Source organism: Fundulus heteroclitus, chromosome 24 (assembly GCF_011125445.2).
Source record: "Fundulus heteroclitus isolate FHET01 chromosome 24, MU-UCD_Fhet_4.1, whole genome shotgun sequence".
Lineage (NCBI taxonomy): Eukaryota > Metazoa > Chordata > Actinopteri > Cyprinodontiformes > Fundulidae > Fundulus > Fundulus heteroclitus.
The window spans coordinates 3073481-3091993 of NC_046384.1; the positions used below are offsets into that span (position 1 = coordinate 3073481).

The following is an 18513-nucleotide window of genomic DNA, read 5'->3' on the forward strand; positions in this document are numbered from 1 at the left end:
AAGTGATCAACTTGGGAAGCCAGGTGTCATAACCCATAGACATATATAAAGAGTAGACCCCGCATCGACCGCTCTCGCCTATAGGCGCGGACGAGATTTAGGGGCGCCATCTTGGGGCGGTCGAGAACTCCGCTCAGTGTAACGTGTTAACCAGGTGCAGAAGCAATTTAAGTCAACTATACTCGCTGATTATTATTGTTTTTTTTCTGAAAACTTTAAAGCTATAGCTATTATAACAAATGGTTCAGTGCATTTAAATGTTCTTAGTGTGGTTAAATGTAATTGAATATTCTGACAGAATCTATGTATGCTGCAAAACACAGCCACTCATTCACTTTAATAATTTTTTGTTATTACTATATACAAAAACACAGTTACAGTATACACAAGCATATATATATATATATATAAAAAATACTCCATAGTACATTGAAACCAAAGAACAAAACCTTTTTACAGGCCTAACATTTGTTTAACAAATAACAGTACTGTATAAACGTTTTATTTATTTATTTATTTATTTTACAAAAAAACTACTGTGCTGTAAAATAATTTGATCATCAATACGAACTGAATGCTTATTGCGGAGATCAGCACCGCCCCACCGCGACCCGAGTCATTGTATTAGAACGGGAGAAAATTAAAAATGATTATGAAAACAAAAATACAAAGTACAGTAGGACAAGTTGTGACTCGTGTATTTCACTGCTCTTCTGACTGAGCCGCTGCATCCTGACTCCGCTCTGTAGCATTTTTTTCTTCTAAAGCCCGCGGTGCAGGTGTGTTTTTTTCGGGAGAAGAACATAGTTATCGGTAGTTGTTGTTCTTCTGGGCAAAAAGAATCTTATAAACCGACATGCTGGTGAAGATTCTCATTTTTGGAAATAAACCGACATGCCACCATCGATTATGTTTGAGAACTGGAACGGCTCATCAATGCAAATCCGTGAAGCAGCGAGAACGTGAAAGGTGAACCGCGAAATAGCGAGGGTTCACTGAAGAGTTCATTTGCAAAAACAGATAACTCCGTTTTTAGCCAAATAAACAAAAATGTAAGTGCGTGCGTGCGCGCGCGCGCGCGCGCGTGTGTGTGTGTGTGTGGGGGGGGGGGGGGGGGGGGGGGTCCTTTTAATGAAGGTGTATTTTTGAGATGCCATTATGTTGTTATGTCACTCTTACTTGATCAAATTCATCAGGTAGGTTAGTTTGACTGGTATCACTTTAATTAAATAATAAAAAGTATGTTTTTTTTATGTATAAAAACGGAGTTATCTGTTTTTGCAATTTCTCGCTCTCTCTCTCTCTCTCTCTCTCTCTCTCTCTCTCTCTATATATATATATATATATATATATATATATATATATATATATATATATATATATATATATATATATATATATATATATATATATATATATATATATGCTGTTTATTCACTAATGTCTAACAAAGCTCTGATGCCTTCACGGAGCAGATGCGGTTTTGGAGAGACTAAGTCACAAAGACTTGGACGTGTAGACCTGTATCTCTCTGCCTAATTTTAGAAAAATCACATTCTAATCAAAAATATAAACGATATCTATTCATCTTACTTGTGAAAAGTTATCCCTCGAGCCCTGATGTAAATAGTCCCTCGATTTAAACAAAAATGAGCCGCACAGTGCTGAGGCATCATTAGTGTGTTCATCTTAAATCAGCAGGATTGGGTAGCAAGTCGACCGCCCCAAGATGGCAGCCGTAATTCCTGCGCGGCGACAGTCAATGCGGGGTCTACTCTTGTATTATGTCTATGTCATAACCATGGACATATAAACAGTAGACCCCGCATTGTCTGTTGCCGGGCATAAATAACGGCCGCCATCTTGGGGCGGTCTGAGCTCAATGCAAGGAAACCAGAGGCTGATCCTACACCCTTCTCAGGATTTCTCATTATTTTGTTGGTAAAAAGACACAAAACCATGACATGTTGTACTTGTGTAAAACAAAAAAAAAAACAAATTAAAAAGTAAACTTGTCTTTTGGTGTTTGTTTTTTAATTGTAGAGAGAATCAAAGTCTTCACTGAGTCATTAACCTGATGGATATCAGTCAGTCATCAAACATTGTTTTCCAATAGATGTATGTCTATAACTTGGTATTATTGATATGAAAGATGGAAGCTCATGCTGCTGGACACGAAAACGGCTTCCTGAAAAGATGAGTGTAGCTTATTATTTTGGTAAAATGTGGATTCTAATGTAAAACAACAAAATACAGGATTAGTGATAGTTCTTGTGGCTAAACCGTGATTGTTTATGTCTGTAAAAGTACTTTACATATTCCTCTGTCAAAGTGTCACTAAAGTGTGAGAACATATTTCCTCTCTTTTAAAAAGACATTTTTTGGATTATCAATGAAAAACCACATTTTTCAGCCGTCTGAAATATCTTGTTCCGCTCTCAAAACATGGGAACAAATTAATATAGCGAGGATTTTTTCTGTTTGTTCCTCAGCATAACTCCTGTGAATTTGGACACATTTGTTTCATATTACACAGACATGTTCCTACCTGAGAGGACATGAAAATGTCACCCTTAATGTAAAATTCATAAGCTTAATCCTTCTAGTATAAGTAATATTTTATTTTACTTATACAAAACTAATGTTAAACAACAAAGACAAAGTTCACAAAACCTGTTATGTAGTTTGCTTACAGTTTCAAATTGAACTAGCTGTCAGCATGCTTTATTTTGTTTATTTGTTGCTGCTGTGATTAATCGGTGCGTCATTAGAGGAAGTTCCATGGGAATAAATAAATAGAAAGTGAATGTGTTCAGTCTTAGATTTAGTTTAAACCACCAGGATATTGTGACTTAAATTCTACTTTAAAGATTCTAAATGGCAGTTATTATTGTTGTTGTTGTTATTTTTGTTATTAGTTGCCTAACAGAATATTATGTATCTGCTAGAATGGATCCAGATTTCCAGGAATTCTTGCAAGGGCATTGAGACCATGATTGGCAGCTTGAACCAGAATCAGAAACAGAATAAGTTTATAAAGGGCCCATGAAGGGCAATTCATTGCGGCGAACCAGGCCAGACATACATAGAAAAACAGACAAGCAGACAAGTATGTGATACAACCTTTCATACACAATGGTCAGAACTGCAAGCAAGACACTTAATTTAAGTTAAAGAACCTAATTGCTGTAGGTATAAAAGATTTAGAATAACGAGTAGTTTTGATCATAGGCATCTAATAACGCCAACCTGAGGGCTTTAAACTAAAACATGAGGATAAGTCATGCCTATTATCCAAGTCTATGATCTGACCCGCCTTGTTAGAGACCCGGCTCTCCCAGAGTCTCTTTGACGAACGCAGATAATTCTAGAGCCCACTTTAACAATGCTGTTCAGGTTGCTTTTGTCTCTCACAGACAAACAACCAAACCAAGAGATAAAATAAAAGGTGAGAAGACTTTCGATGTGGGAACAATACCAAACTCTAAGAATCTTCTCATTAACACCAAAAGAACAGAGTCATCGCTGCTGTACTTTTTTTGTGATAACCGTGTTCACATCGAATTTCAATTTGTCGTCAAACACGGTTCCTAAGTATTTGTTGTTCTTGACAATTTGAACTTCTTCTTCATTGATGGTACTGGCTTTTTGCCTCCTTGGCTAAAGTCTAGAACAGGTTCTTTACTTTTAGAGACATTTAGGTCCAAGAAGTTGTCATTGCACCAGGTGACAAAGGGGGGAGGAGATTGAATGGAAGGTACATGACCTTCCTAAGCCTAAGAACATGGTATAACTCATTTAATAGACAGATCCACACAGCCCAAATTGCTAATGACTTGGCGCTTTGTATCCATTTAAAAAAAAATAATGCATTTCTAGGTTTGTGGATGTCTCAGCAGTTGTTTTCAATGCTTTATGTCATTTGTATTGCTTCCACTGTATTTTGAGGTATGCGTAGCTTCATTCTGACTTCATGAACAAATACATCACCCAGCTTGTTGATAATGTTCTTGGAAAATATCTTTTTGTCGATTTAAGGCACTAGTCTTTAAGAACATAAAAACACCAAAAAAGTAAATTTTGCTCTTCTTTTTAACCCCACATTTCATCCTTCAGGAACAGAGAGTTGTTGTAATGTGAAATACGCTCTCACCCCTGCTGAATTACAACAGTGATATCCATTTTTTTAGTGGCATGCTGGTTTTTTTTGTTTGTTTTCCCTTTTTTCATAGACTCTGGCCACTGTACCAATGTGAGTACTGCACACTTTCTGCACTGTACTTTAGTAAATGTAAACTTAGCTGTGTGCAGGTGTGGCAACACTTAAACTTGTCAAGAGGACACTGATCAAAGGATACTTGGTTAGAGTTAATTGTTCACTTACATAACTGTATATTCAAATTTTTGTTTAGTCCATTGTTAATTTTATCTCACAATCATAGCACACAAAGCAAGACAAAGATCCCCCTCCCCCACCCCAGTGTCCTGTCTAGCAATGTGGCAATAAGAATTGATGTCTTAATGCCAAATAGAGCTCGACAGATTTTACTTTCCCAAGTGGAGCAATCAGGTTTCGCCATAGTGCTCTGCTTGATTTATGCATGTGAATATTTTTTTTGTGATTCCTGCAGGGAGAATTTCAAATTATGTGGACACTACAATGGGAAAGTAGGGGAGTAAAGGAAGAACAAGAAGAGAAAAAGAAAGAAAGAGAAGAGGTGAAAGAAAGAGGAGATAAAAGGGAAAGAATGATAAAACGTCTTCAGTCTGCTTCATCACCTGGAAAGAGAGATGCAAAAAGAACAGCACAACCAATGAACATAGTGTAGCAGATACAATAGAGTAACACCTTGATACCATTGCTATATCATATGTATTATTATTTAAACTGACATGTATAATGTGATAGCTTCCCTGAGCACCGAGGCAGGCTGGTAAGCTGTCTGGTAACTGAAAGCTGTAAAAACTGAGCTTGCTTTTCAAATGGGTCTTTTTGAAGAAGTCAGTGGCCATCTTATTCAGGTAAAAGAGAGAAGAGGAGGGGGTACCAGACATTTGAAGGCACCAGAGACTACCCCAATGGCACAGCTGTTGGAATACGGGAAATAACTTTTTTTTCCAAATTAAAAAAGTAAACCTGGAGGTTTTAGTGAACTTAATTTCACTGTGTGACTTTACAGAGGAAGAGCTAAATCCAGGGACCACATTAGCTCAGCAGTAAGAGAAGCGAAAAGTTCAGATGTTAAGATTGTATTTGTGATGTAAAAAAATGAAAGAGACACAAGTAAAACATTGAGTGCTTCTTCCTCACATATCAAATCAAAAAATGCATACCACAAGCAAAACAAGTGACTGCTTTCTCAGATAAAACAAATGATGCTGCCTATACAGCAACCTCTGCCAGTGTATCTTATGATTCTGTAACCTACCCATCAATAGAGCATGGCATGAATGAAGAGGAAGACCTCATTATTATAGCACAGGCATCAGTCTCAGATGATGAAGAGATGGAGATTGGAGGTGCTTGTCTTTATGATGGCATTTATGACCTTGATGATACCCTTTCTATGGATCCAGTTCAGGTGGAAAGTTCATTAACAGTCATAGATCCATGCCGACCACCAAAGACCTCCAAACTAAGGCTTCAGGGGAAATATTTTCCAAGAACTAAATGCTGCCTTTAGTAATGGTCTTGTATCTATTAATGACTGCCTTTTGGAGATCGAAGTGGTCCAGCCCAATTTTAAGATAATGATAAATCCTACCGTAGGGTTTTATAATTAAGGTTTTATGTATGTTATGACTTCAGTACTATAAACTAAAAAAATACAGATATGGTAAACTTAGCCAGAAAGTATATTTATAAGGAGACCAACATCCCAGACATGCAGCTGCATGCTGGAGGTCCCAAACAACATGGTCTAAACACACACACACACACACACACACACACACACACACACACACTTTTTATTATTACAATGTTATATTACTTCATCACCAAAATATATTTGTCCAAACTCTGCTGGGTGTCAACAGACGACACAACCACTAGATGGTGTATGTCTCAGTTGTGGTATTTTTAGACTCCCAAAGTAAAATTAGTTAAATTCTAGAAATTTACTGTAATTCACATATGTACAAAGGCAAAAATGAAACACCAGGAATAAAAGACTTGAACAAATTCATCTTTATTAGGCCTCAAAATTATCCTCATATCAAACTGTGAAAGCAGAATGCAAAATATCCAAACATGCCTGGCAATACAGCGAATACAACACTGCGAACCCTGATGTACATCTGCACACGGTTTATGCTACTCTGGATGTTTCTAGTAAAATCATGCATATTAGATATTTTTCTCACATTGTTGTGTGAACTGGTTGCATTTCCTCTGTTTAACTGAATATTTAATTTATTATCTGACTATCAGTAGTCTCTAAGATGCTGATGTACACTTGCATATGCCATAACTACTCCAAGACATTGTCTATACATTTATTATAGTAGTTTCTCACATTGTTGAGTAAATAAGCTGCCATTTTCCTTTGTTCAATTTAATATTTCATTTTAAATGAAATGTGCTTAAAATTATTAATAGCTGTGTCATACTCTGCAGGGTTTCCCCGAGACAATGGGGTAATGCTGGCGGTAGGTGTCAAGGTGGGTTGCAGAAGGTGGAGTGGGAAGGAGGGGGTGGCATGGTGGAAGCATGTGGAGTGTTGCATCATGAAAGAAAGAGGGGCGCTGCATGAAGGTAGTGTGCATCAAACTAACAGCAGCTAGCGCATTAGCTTATTTACACCGGGAGGTTTTCTCCCGGACGGGAACTTTGACCATTTTATGTCGCTCACAAACATTGAGGCATTTCAAATAAACAAACAACGCTTAGGCTGGTGGTGGTGGTGGGGTTATAATATGGTGTGGAAACTCTGCTGATACGTTAATTTTCTGGTGCCTTAGAATGCACATTAAATTAGCTTGTTTTTCTTTGGTGATTTGGTGTGTAACCAATTTACTTGACTTTTACACACACCTCAGAACCAAATGGTTTCTCTCCTGTGTGGCTTCTACTGTGTGTCTTTAAACGTGACTTGTGGAAAAATCCTTTCCCGCAAGCATCACAGGCAAAGGGTTTCTCTCCTGTATGAATTCTAATATGTGTTTTTAAATATGACTTGAAGGAAAATCTTTTACCACAAGCATCACAACAAAAAGGTTTCTCTCCCGTGTGGATTCTAACGTGTTTGTTCAAGTCTGACTTTGAGTAAAATGTTTTACCACATGCATCACAACCAAAGGGTTTCTCTCCAGTGTGGATTCCAATATGTTTTTTTAAACGTGACTTGTGGGAAAATCTTTTACCACAAGCATCACAACCAAAAGGTTTCTCTCCTGTGTGAATTCTAATGTGTTTGTTAAGGTCTGACTTTGAGTAAAAGTTTTTATCACATTCATCACAGCAAAAGGGTTTTTCTCCTGTATGGATTATAATGTGTCTGTTTAAATGCGACTTTGAGGAATATCTTTTACCACAAGCATCACAAGAGAAAGATTTTTCTCCCGTGTGGATTCTCATATGTGTATTTAAGGCTGACTTTGTGGAAAAGTTTTTACCACATGCATCACAACCAAACGGTTTATCTCCTGTGTGGTTTGTCATGTGTATGTCTAAATTCATTTTTGTGATAAATGTTTTCCCACAAACATAACACACAAAAGGTTTCTCTCCTGTGTGCAGTCTCATATGAGTATTTAAGGCTGACTTTGTGGAAAATCTTTTACCACATACATCACAACCAAATGGCTTTTCTCCTGTGTGGATTCTTATGTGACTGTTTAACTCTGACTTTGATGAACATCCTTTACCACATGCATCGCAAGCAAAGGGTTTCTCTCCTGTATGGATTCTCATATGTTTGGTTATTTCCCACTTTGAAGAACATCTTATACCACAAACATCACATCCAAAATGTTTCTCTCCCGTGTGGATTCTTGTGTGTGTTTTTAAATGTGACTTACAGGAAAAACTTCTCCCACATGCATTACAATCAAATGGTTTCTCTCCGGTGTGAATTCTTGTGTGTCTTATTAAATGTGAGTTTGAAAAAAACCTTTTGTCACAAGAATCACAGCCAAATAGTTTCTCTCTGTGTATTCTCTTATGTATATTAAAATCTGACTTTGAGGAACACATCTTATCACATGCATCACAAGCAAAAGGTTTATCTTCCATGTGTATTCTCATGTGATTACCCAAGGCAGCCTTTGAAGAACATTTTTTACCACATGCCTCACAACCAAAGAGTTTCTCTCCCTTGTGCATTCTCCTGTGTTTCTTAAAACGTGAGGTGAGGGTAAAACTTTTCCCACAAACATCACAATCAAGGGGTTTCTGACCAGTGTGGTCTGCCATGTGGAAATTTAAACTTAACTTTGTGGAAAATCTTTTACCACAATCATCACAACCAAAAGGTTTCTCTCCTGTATGGATTCTTGTGTGCTTTTTTAAATCTGACTTATTCAAAAATCTTCTCCCACATGCATCACAACCAAAAGGCTTCTCTCCCGTGTGGATCCTAATGTGCTTTTTTAAAAGTGACTTTTTGTAAAATGTTTTTCCGCAAGTATCACAACCAAAGGATTTTTCCCCGGTGTGGATTGTTATGTTTGTCTTTAGATTTTTTTTCCAGTTAATATTTCTGCTACTTAAGAGAACTTTTTTCATTGAATCCAAATTTAAGTCATCCTCTTTAATTTTCAATTTTATATGGTCAACTGAAATGCTAGATGGTTTCTCTTCAACCTCTTCACTCACATAAACAACAGTTAATGGAAACCTAGTATCTTCATTCTCCTTCAAATTCAGTTGCTCTCCTTCCTGGCTGGCCCACATTCTTTCACTTTCCTCCTTTGTGTGCAGAAGCTCCAGCTCCTGCTGGTCAACATCAGGATTCTGTTCTTCAGGGACCTCTTCTTTGAAATCACCAGGCAACACTGAAACACATTACATGCATTATGACCAAGCATATCTTGACAACGGTACAACTATGGTAAAGATTAGAACAAAAGAAAAAAACTGCTAAATATTCTCAGTTAATGGTAGGTGAAAATAAGATCTGCCCTCACTTTAAATACCTTTAACTGCTGTTAATAGGGTGTTTTCACTGACGTCACTGGCCAACTTCCGGTCCGCCATATTGGGTGGCACACTTCCTTATCTCTCGTTGTCCTACACGTATTATCGTATCGCGAATGGATAAGTACGCCAGCACGCTAGAGCGACCAGATAAGGACGTATATCTGAGGAAATGTTCCGTGATCGACCATATGGACCCCTATGCCCTCCACGGTGCCTTGTTTAGCCGTAATCCAGATGATTGGCCAAATGTAGAGCACAGCGACATAGTGCATTACCTGGTGTTCGGTGAAAACCCTCTGCACACTCTTGAGGAAATGAGAGCTTACAAGGGTCTAAAGGCTCACAACCAGTTCACATCTGGTTATGTACATCAAGGAAATCGCCATCATACGTGGACGGGTGAGTTTTAATAAGATGGTAAAAATGTAAACAATCCGACGCAAATGTGTCGCATGCTTCTGCGGTGGCTGGCGGCCGGCGGCCGGCGGTGCGCGAAGGCGCACCGCCCGCCGCAGGGCGGACGGGCTCTGGGCCGATCGACGCCGCTCGCGGCTTTAATTATTTAAGCAGAACAATGACCAGCGCAAAATTAAGTTGTATTTACCGTATTGGCGCCGGTAGGAGCTGCAGATCATAAAGCCAGCAAACAGTGGGAACACAGCAACTCGTTCAAAGGTAAGCTGCGCTCAGACGGGCTCTGGCACATGCTAACCATTAGCGCTAACAACCACTCGCGCATGTAATGTACTTTTAACTTGCTGCTATGTGTTTCAAAGGTTTAGAACACACTCTCATTGACATCGGGATACTGTGGAAAGTTATGTTCGGTCGACTTACAGCCGCGATCCAAGCGAGCCGACGACTCTTTGTTATCTCTAACAGTTGTTCTCCGTGGTTGCGCCTCCAGGCAGGAAAGCGGTGGAAAATTAATCCGTTTCTATGTTTTTCCCATGGCGATCATGTGTTGCGCTGTTACAGCCCACAATACAGCAACGGTTTACCATGGTTGAAATCAAGTTAAGGTGAAATTAATCAAATTAAAACACGGCTGAGAGAGGGAGTACAGTATGCGGTAGTAATAGGCAGTAGAGGCGGCGGAGGCAGTCAACACGGCAGCCGCGGAAAGTAATAAGTCATAACGCCCAAGCCCTATTATTAATATATTCTTCTTATATGTTTTAAATACTTAACAGTTAATTACCTGTGACAAAGTGAGCACCGCAGACTCTGGCGTATTCCAGCTTAACACCGTCCAAATCGGACCTGGATATCCGTGTCAGCCATAGGTGACGGCGTTGTTCAGACAGCTGTTTTGTTTTTTCACACTGATTCACTATTACGGCTGGTAGGCGATAGAAAGAGCGTTGATCTCCACCTCCACGGGCCGTGCAACCAACCATTAAACACGTTTTCACCATTGTTCACTTACAATACTGCCTAAGGCGTAATGCAATGCGGGTCAACGGTGCGAAACGACTGCCACCCAATATGGCGGACGCGCAGAGTAGTCACGTGAGCGTGACGTCAGCTGAAAACACCCTATTATTTGACTTCAACTTTCAGCCTCCCTTTGAGCTAATAGCTCTGAATAATATTATCTGCTCTGCTTAGAAAATAAAGTTACTGAATTCTTCACTCTAATCAGTATTTTGGCATCTCATGCCTTAAATCTTTCTACTCTGATGTGAAAGTTGCAACATTTATATGGCAAACAATTGCATATTTTACCTGAATCCCCCTATTAATCCAATCTAAGATAAACAGCAAAAGAGAAACTGTAATGCCAGGTAGTTTAAAAAACAGCTTGTCTTGACTTTTCACTTTTGAATTTAGATCCAGAGATGGTTGTAAATATGTTAACATGCAAAGCGCCACAAACTATCCAACTCAGGTAAAACAAACCAATTAAATCCACAAGAATCTGGATGAGAAGCCTTTGGATAGCCTGCCAAGCTACACTGTTCCAACAAGAAAACCTGGTCAGAAAGTACCACCACCTCAACATACCTGAGCCACACCAGGGGTGGACAATAATTAATTATCAATATATATTGCGATATAACTTTAGTCAGTAAAAGTGATATGACATTTCCAATATTTCAAAATAAATTACAGTCTATGATTACAGCATTTGTCAATGACTGAAATTCTGAGTTTTATGCATTTTATTTTTTTTGAAAACAAATATTTCAAAAACGTTATATTGGAGTTTTAGAATAATTTTATACCATACTTATTTGTAAAGCACTTAAAATACAACATAGCAGCTGACCGAGGTGCTGTACAAATATAAAAACAAAGAACAACAATAAAGACCAACAAATTTGGCTGTTCAGGACTTGCCAAAAAGACAGTCAACAAAGACTTGGAGCCTGATGGAAATTCAGTCAGCCTGAAACAATACAATTTCCTTATGTGAATCGGCTCCCCGATGCTGGCCTTGGAGGCTGGTATCTCAAACTCTCCTGGATGTTATTCAAACAAGACGCTCTACCCGCCCGCCCCCTTCCATGACCTTCTGTGACCTAGAACAGTGCTCTACTGAACTACTGATAACATACATATCTAACACTATGGCTGGTCATTCATGGGCCCATGAATGACCACACACACACACACGCACGCACACACGCACACACGCACGCAAGCACGCACACACACAATTACACACACACACACACACACACACACACGGACGTGCTTCTCACTTGGGAAACTGGAATGGGTCTGCTAAAAGATAAAAACGTCTGGTCAGATGATTGAAGAGCATGTGATGGCATATTCAGGTGCAATAGTTCAGACAAATAAGAAGCACTGAGACCATTCAAAGACTTAAAAACAAACAAAAGAATTTTAAAATGTCAGCAATTTAAAACTGAAAAGGAAGCTAATGAAGGGATGCGGAAAGCCTGAGTTCTTTTAAATCAAGATTAAAAACACATCTGTTTAAAATTGCCTTTGACCGTTCTAGTTAAACTGTTCTACTGTTTTTAATGTTCTTCTTTGTTTCTACATTCTATCCCTACGTGCTTTTATTCTATTTTCTATCTCCTACTTGTTTTTATTTTGCTATATTTTAATCATGTAAAGCACTTTGCATTGTCTTTGTACTGAATTGTGCTATATAAATACATTTGCCTTTGCCAAAATTGGAGTTATGTGCTTTAGTTTACCTTGTGAATTGTGCAGCAGCATTTTGCACCAGCTGTAATCGTAAGAGGGAGGCCTGTGTAACTCCGATTAAAAGAGAGTTGCAGTAATCCAGACGTGAAGTCAATAAAACATGGCAAAATATTTGTCATAGTTTGTACAGAAATCTGTACTTTCTTGACAGTCTGAGGTTCTAATTTTGTTTAGATATTGTAAAGATATTGTATTGACCTAATTAAGAAGTATATAGTGATAAACGTTTTGGACATATCATCCAGCTCGAAGCTACACAAACATTCAGGAGCCTTTTCAAGGCTTAACAGCCTTGGTGCCAGACTTTCCCTTAAATAGCACCTTTACAAGGAATCCAGACTGTGGGACAGTAATTAGGAGTATAGCCAGGAACACGTGACAACATGAATCACTAAAAGTAAAACACTGAACCAAAAGAACAAAACAACTCAACAAAGGAATGACAGGTTCTCCAACAAGACAATTAACTATATCATTCTGGACATTCCGCTAGGTTAAGTGCGTCCATATTTAAACATTTTAAGATTATTGCACAAGTCTGGGGAAGCAGAATCTCCCAATTTCATGCTTAACACCAGTGAATCAACCTGCAAGGAGGTCCAGAAAGTAGTTAAAAAGGCAAGACCAGGTTCAGCTCCATGCCTTAGTGACATATCCTACAGAGCGTACCAGAGGGCCAATGATGGGTCTGGTGACCTGCAATTAGGGGCTACATGGATCCCCAGGTACAGGCAAGATGGTCCTAACACGGCTAGAAAAGGTTGCAACTTGGGCAAGAATGAAATGCAAACCCAGAAAAATCAAGGAGTTTGATTGTTCAGAAAGGCAAGGTCACCAACAGGTACAACCTACTCATGCAAAGCAAGACAATCCTATCGATAAAGGATTATCCCATCAAGTGCTTTTGAAAGAGGTAGGATGAGACATTGGGAGACCACAATACTGTTCATAGCTAACTTAAAGGAACAAGTAAGAATGACACCTAGTGGTTAAAATCAGAACACATACACAATGCCTTTCACGGAGACCGCATTTACTTAACGGTCCGTTGTTGCTTTGAAACTGTACTGAATTTTTATTCACACAGGATAGATTTATAATGTTGTACTCAGTTATAGTTCTGGTCTGGCTTCCATGTTAGCAGGCTGCTGCTCTTTTACCAAAGTAAAATACCGAATGTTGCGTTCTGCTTTGAGAACTCTCAGGTGATTGGCTCAGAAACCAGGAAGTAAATACGGGCTCCACTCTGAACCAAAGCTGTTCCAGACCGTACCTCTAGGTTTGAAAGGAGAAAAACGTGACAGAGACATTGTTGATGGACAGGACTAATAGTTTGTAGGGAATGTTACTTCCATCCCAGGAGATAAATGAGAATGATTTTGGTTGATTTTACAGTAAATATCTTACTTATAGTAATTAATCTTTGGTGTTATTTTTGACCAGGACATGTTATTTCAATCCCATATAAAACAGGTTTCCAATGTTTACTTTTTCCACCTATGGAATATTACCAAAATTAGAAATATTCTGCCCAGGAATGATGCTGTGATACCCATCTAACATAGAAAGTACTCCTGGGTCAATGTGAGCTTCTGTGCTTTCTGTGTCTCTGCTCTGTCTTCTCTAACATAGAAAGTACTCCTGGGTCAATGTGAGCTTCTGAGCTTTCTGTGTCTCTGCTCTGTCTTCTCTAAGCCCCAGTGGGTGGAGGCAGATGAGCGTTCACACTGAGCCTGGTTCTGGTTCTGCTGGAGGTTCTCCTCCCTGTTAAAGGGGAGTTTTCCTCTCCACTGTCGCTTCATGCATGCTCAGTATGAGGGATTGCTGCAAAGCCATCAACAATGCAGACGACTGTCCACTGTGGCTCTACGCTCTTTCAGGAGGAGTGAATGCTGCTTGGAGAGACTTGATGCAACCTGCTGGGTTTCCTTAGAGAGGAAACTTTCTCACCAACCTGGAGGATCTGACAGTGTTGTAGTACTCGAGTCCGAGACTCGAACTCGAGTCCGAGTCATTAGCTAAATTTAGAGACTCGTGACTTGACTTGGACTTGAGCACTGATGACTCGAACTTGGACTCGGACTCCTACATTCAGATCATTCTGACTCGGAAATTGAGAAAAAGACTCGACTTTTTTTTATATCATTAGGCTATAATTTTAATATGTCATTAGAATATTATTTGGTGTATGATTTTAATATCTAATTGTCGTACCGCGCACGTGACGTCAGCATCTCATGAGCAACGCCCCTTGCCGCTAAGGAAGGGCAAACAGTGTGAGAGCGCATGTAGCAACCAGCCATTACACGTGCAACAGATACAAGGATATGACCGACTTTACAGCTGTTAAACTTTCACAAGAGGATGTCCAGGCGGCCATTTTACTGGTAGAACTGTGGAACAACATACCAACGTTCAGCTCAAACGATGGCTTGAGTGTCGAGGTCTTAGAAAGACTGGAAAACTGGCCAAGTTGATAGGAAGGTAAGTCGATGTTTTTCTCCTGCTCTGCGTTCATGGCGTCATCGGCCGTTTTTTTTTTTTTTTCTGTTTGTAGTCACCGTCCAGGAATCGGTATAAATTTTCCGGCCCGCCGAACAATTTAGTCCGGTCCGGTGGCCAAATGCATTATCATTATCCAACGGCTGGATCTCCTCTCTGCATCGACCGATCCACACCAGATTTGTTGTGAGTCATGGGGAGGGCTGCCGAACGCGTTTGTGGGAATCGCCCGGTGGACGGGCGAGGAAAATGCGTAACAGCGGTGCGCGAACCCCGCCCGCCGGCCGGCACCACCGCGGTGCTGGCCGGCGGGCGGCCGGAGCCGCGGCGGTGGCCAATAGGCCGGAGTGCGCTTGGCTGCGAGGGCCGATCGACGCCGCTTGCGGCTTTAACATCCTTCATATGCGGCCTATCAGCGTACCTCGAGTCGCTGTTGCGCGTTCCATAACAACAATGTTTAAAAACCATGGTTAGGAGACGTCTTAGACTTGGAAAAAGCGGTAGTTTTACCGAGTAAAACCAAGGGTAACATACAGCAAAAGAGTTATTAGTGCAATGGAATGTTACTGCTTCATGTCATACATCACGTCACGGCATGTTCCTACAACGAACTTGGATCAATAGTGACTCGACTCGGACTTGACTCGGATGAGTAGTGGACTCGACTCGGACTCGACTCGGATTTTTTTTTTAATGACTTGGACTTGACTCGGACTTGAACACTGGTGACTCGAACCTGGACTCGGACTCGAGGCATAGTGACTTGACTACAACACTGGGATCTGATGGAGTCTGACTTTGAAAAAAGCCTTGAGATGACATGTGTTGCAAATTGGAGCTATAAAAATAAAATTTAATTGAACTGAATTTTTTGCTGGTGCACCTAAGCAAAAAATAAAGCAGCCAGACCAAAAAAAAAAAACCTTCCCTGCTGACAATCAAATAGACCACAAGTCTATTTCATAGACTGTTTTGGCCAAAGCTGCACTTTATGCTAATACTACATGCTACATTTACTTGTACATATTTTTCTTCCAAGGATGTTTTGATCTTTAAGCGTTTCTAATTTTTTTCTAATCTTGAAGAGTCAAAAAGGGTGTTAAATATAAATTTTCTTATGAGGCTTTCACATTTTGAGATGTCCTTTAAGGACGCTTATTTTTAATTTGGGTCCGTGTCTAATCATTCTGAGGGTCTCACCCAAAATTTCATTATAGTTATGTAACACCAATAAAGACCCTTTATTCTTGAAAAGTTAGTTATGAACCCTCTTCCTCTCTCCCATAAAGTACCTTTACTCAAACTTTAGCAATAAACTAAAACTTAAACAATTATCATAAATCAATCAGAATGAAATTGTATTCTGATTGAGAGGGGTGGTTTACGCCGATCCATAGTCCGATCAGTGTTGATCTAAAAAAAAATTTCTCGATTAACTTGCAACAGCATGAAATACTGAGCCTGTAGCTTAATTAAGGAAAGCAATAAAGCCTCAACCACTGTCAGAACCTGGCGTGGGTCCATTCTAGACGCTCAGAACACACAGAACCAACACACCACTGCAATATTTTTTTTTTTTTTTTCCATGGGCAGAAGTACAAAACTTTTGCTGTTGTTTTAAGGAAGTTTAACAACTCTGTCAATGTTAGAGTTTCTACTTTGAATAAAGTAGCTAACAAGCCAATAGACCAATTAGCTATCAGACAAACGTTAAGGCTCAGTTATAGTGCTTCAGGTGCTCCCATCGCCCTCATCAATGACTCCATGTTATTTCAGTTCCTATATCGCCGTGGTGCTCAGGTGCCATGTCAAGTCTCACGTTACTTATTTTTAGGTTTTGTGAGGCACAAAGTGCTCCCTGTCTTTTGAGGACTTAGTTTGAGCCATTTTCTCTGTGTTGCCTTTTGTAGAATTTACTACAAAAAAAAAAAAGTGGTATTTGAAAACACCGCCTCCAGCATTCAGTGCTAGGTGAAAGCCGCAGGTGTGCTTAAAGCATCTGACTTCTATCAAGAAAAGGAGAATTCTTTCTCATTATTACTCGAACGACCAATAAGTGTGAAGCCTTTCATTTGGTTGGTTGACCTCGCAAAGGACCATTAAAAAAAGAAGAAAAAGGGTCTGGAAGCAGAGATGTCCGTATAATGGGTCAAAGGGTAAAAGTTTCCAATCTTTTCCCCAGGGTGGAAAGTTTGATTTCCTGATGAAAAGTTTGGGCCTGAAAGCATGATATGACTAAAACATCTTTAGTTAAACTTTGTAGTCCAACTGTTTTTAGTTTCTTTTTTCCCATGTTTTATTTTGTTTCTACATTTTATTTCAACTTTTATTCTGTTTTAATCATGTAAAGCACTTTGCATTGTCTTTGTACTGAAATGCACTATACAAATAAATTTGCCTTGCCTCCACTGCACCGTTTACGTCGCTCTGCAGCCACTCAGCATTGATGAAGCTCTGCAGCTGAAGTAACGACTCCGCGACATGGCGAGTGACACATTAATCTCGCAACACAACGAACCGATAACAAAATTAACGCCTTTAATTATCAATTTTTAGCTATTTTATTGATTAGTTGTTGCAGCCCTACTGCATAGCCATGTTTTAGACTCTGTTTTGGAAAAAAGAATAATCACCTTACCAGCGATCGGGATAATGCTCGTCTGAATTGTACTTTCCCAGCTGTACGCGTTGTTCACTGGTGGAGAAAAAAACATCACTCTGACCTCAATGTGTTCATAGTGTAACCTCCTGGGATCATGTTGGAGGGAAAAGCCTAGCAGCTTCTGCAGGTAAGGGCCTGATTGGTGAGCAACTGACAGCCGCCAGGATTGATTGACAGGCAATGGCATGTCAATTGCTGCCAGGGTCCGAAAATCTACCAGATCCGATTTAACCACTAATCTGACAAAAACATAGAGTTGAATGATGTACGTTGCAGTTAGAACCCGTTGAAGTGAATGGAGTTGTGCTGACCGCTGACTGCTTGTAACTTCCTGCAAACACGCACAGACCTACGCAGCAATTTAACAAGAAAGGCACGTGAAAGGAAGTGAGACATGGTAGCAAAGGTAAACGCAGCTGCTTCGGGTTAAAATGGTTAAATCGTAAACTGATCTGTAGTACATAATGTACAAATGTTTTTCACACAGGCTCAGAGTTTGTGCAAATAAACCAAAAAACAAAGCATTTTAATATACAGTAGAAGTGCAGAAGATAAAAAAGGAAAACTGGGATCCTGGCTGAGTTTGTTCCAGCAGCAAGAGCAGCTTTGTGTTTCCTCACAGACCAGCAGACTCTAGCATGAACACTTGACCTAGAGAGTCAGGAGATCTGAACTGGAGCCTCTAGTCAGAGGTTGAAGAAATAGGATGGGAGCACGTAGAGTCAGACTGAGCTGACATTTAGTCTGATAGGAAGCTGATGAATCCAGAGAGTTTTGGCCTTTAGCTACAACACAGGACACAGAAACAAAGTAAAGCAATCCTTACTGTTGATAGGAGCAGCAGTTAATGGAAAGCTGCTATCAGTCTCCTCCTTCACAAGGAGCTGCTCTCCTTCCTGACGGACCCCGGGTTCCTCCTGTTCCTCCTTTATGTGGAGGGGCTCTGACTCCTGCTGCTCCCCCTCAGGACTCTGTTCTTCAGGAGCCTCTTCTTTAACATCTGCAGCCAACACTGAAACACATC

General features: G+C 39.9%; 2 protein-coding genes across 2 annotated transcripts in view; one reads left to right on the plus strand and one right to left on the minus strand.

The window, feature by feature from the left end:
* The window catches only part of LOC105921678 (NLR family CARD domain-containing protein 3), a 1041521-nt gene that overhangs the window by 901049 nt on the left and 121959 nt on the right, over positions 1–18513 (plus strand). The gene's annotated exons all lie outside the window — the stretch shown is intronic.
* LOC105922983 (gastrula zinc finger protein XlCGF57.1) lies at positions 6168–18356 on the minus strand. The gene is made up of 2 exons (XM_021314457.2): positions 18316–18356; positions 6168–8997 (listed from the first exon to the last, which is right to left on the minus strand). Coding segments are annotated over exons 1-2 (1983 nt in total). The 5' UTR covers positions 18317–18356; the 3' UTR covers positions 6168–7015.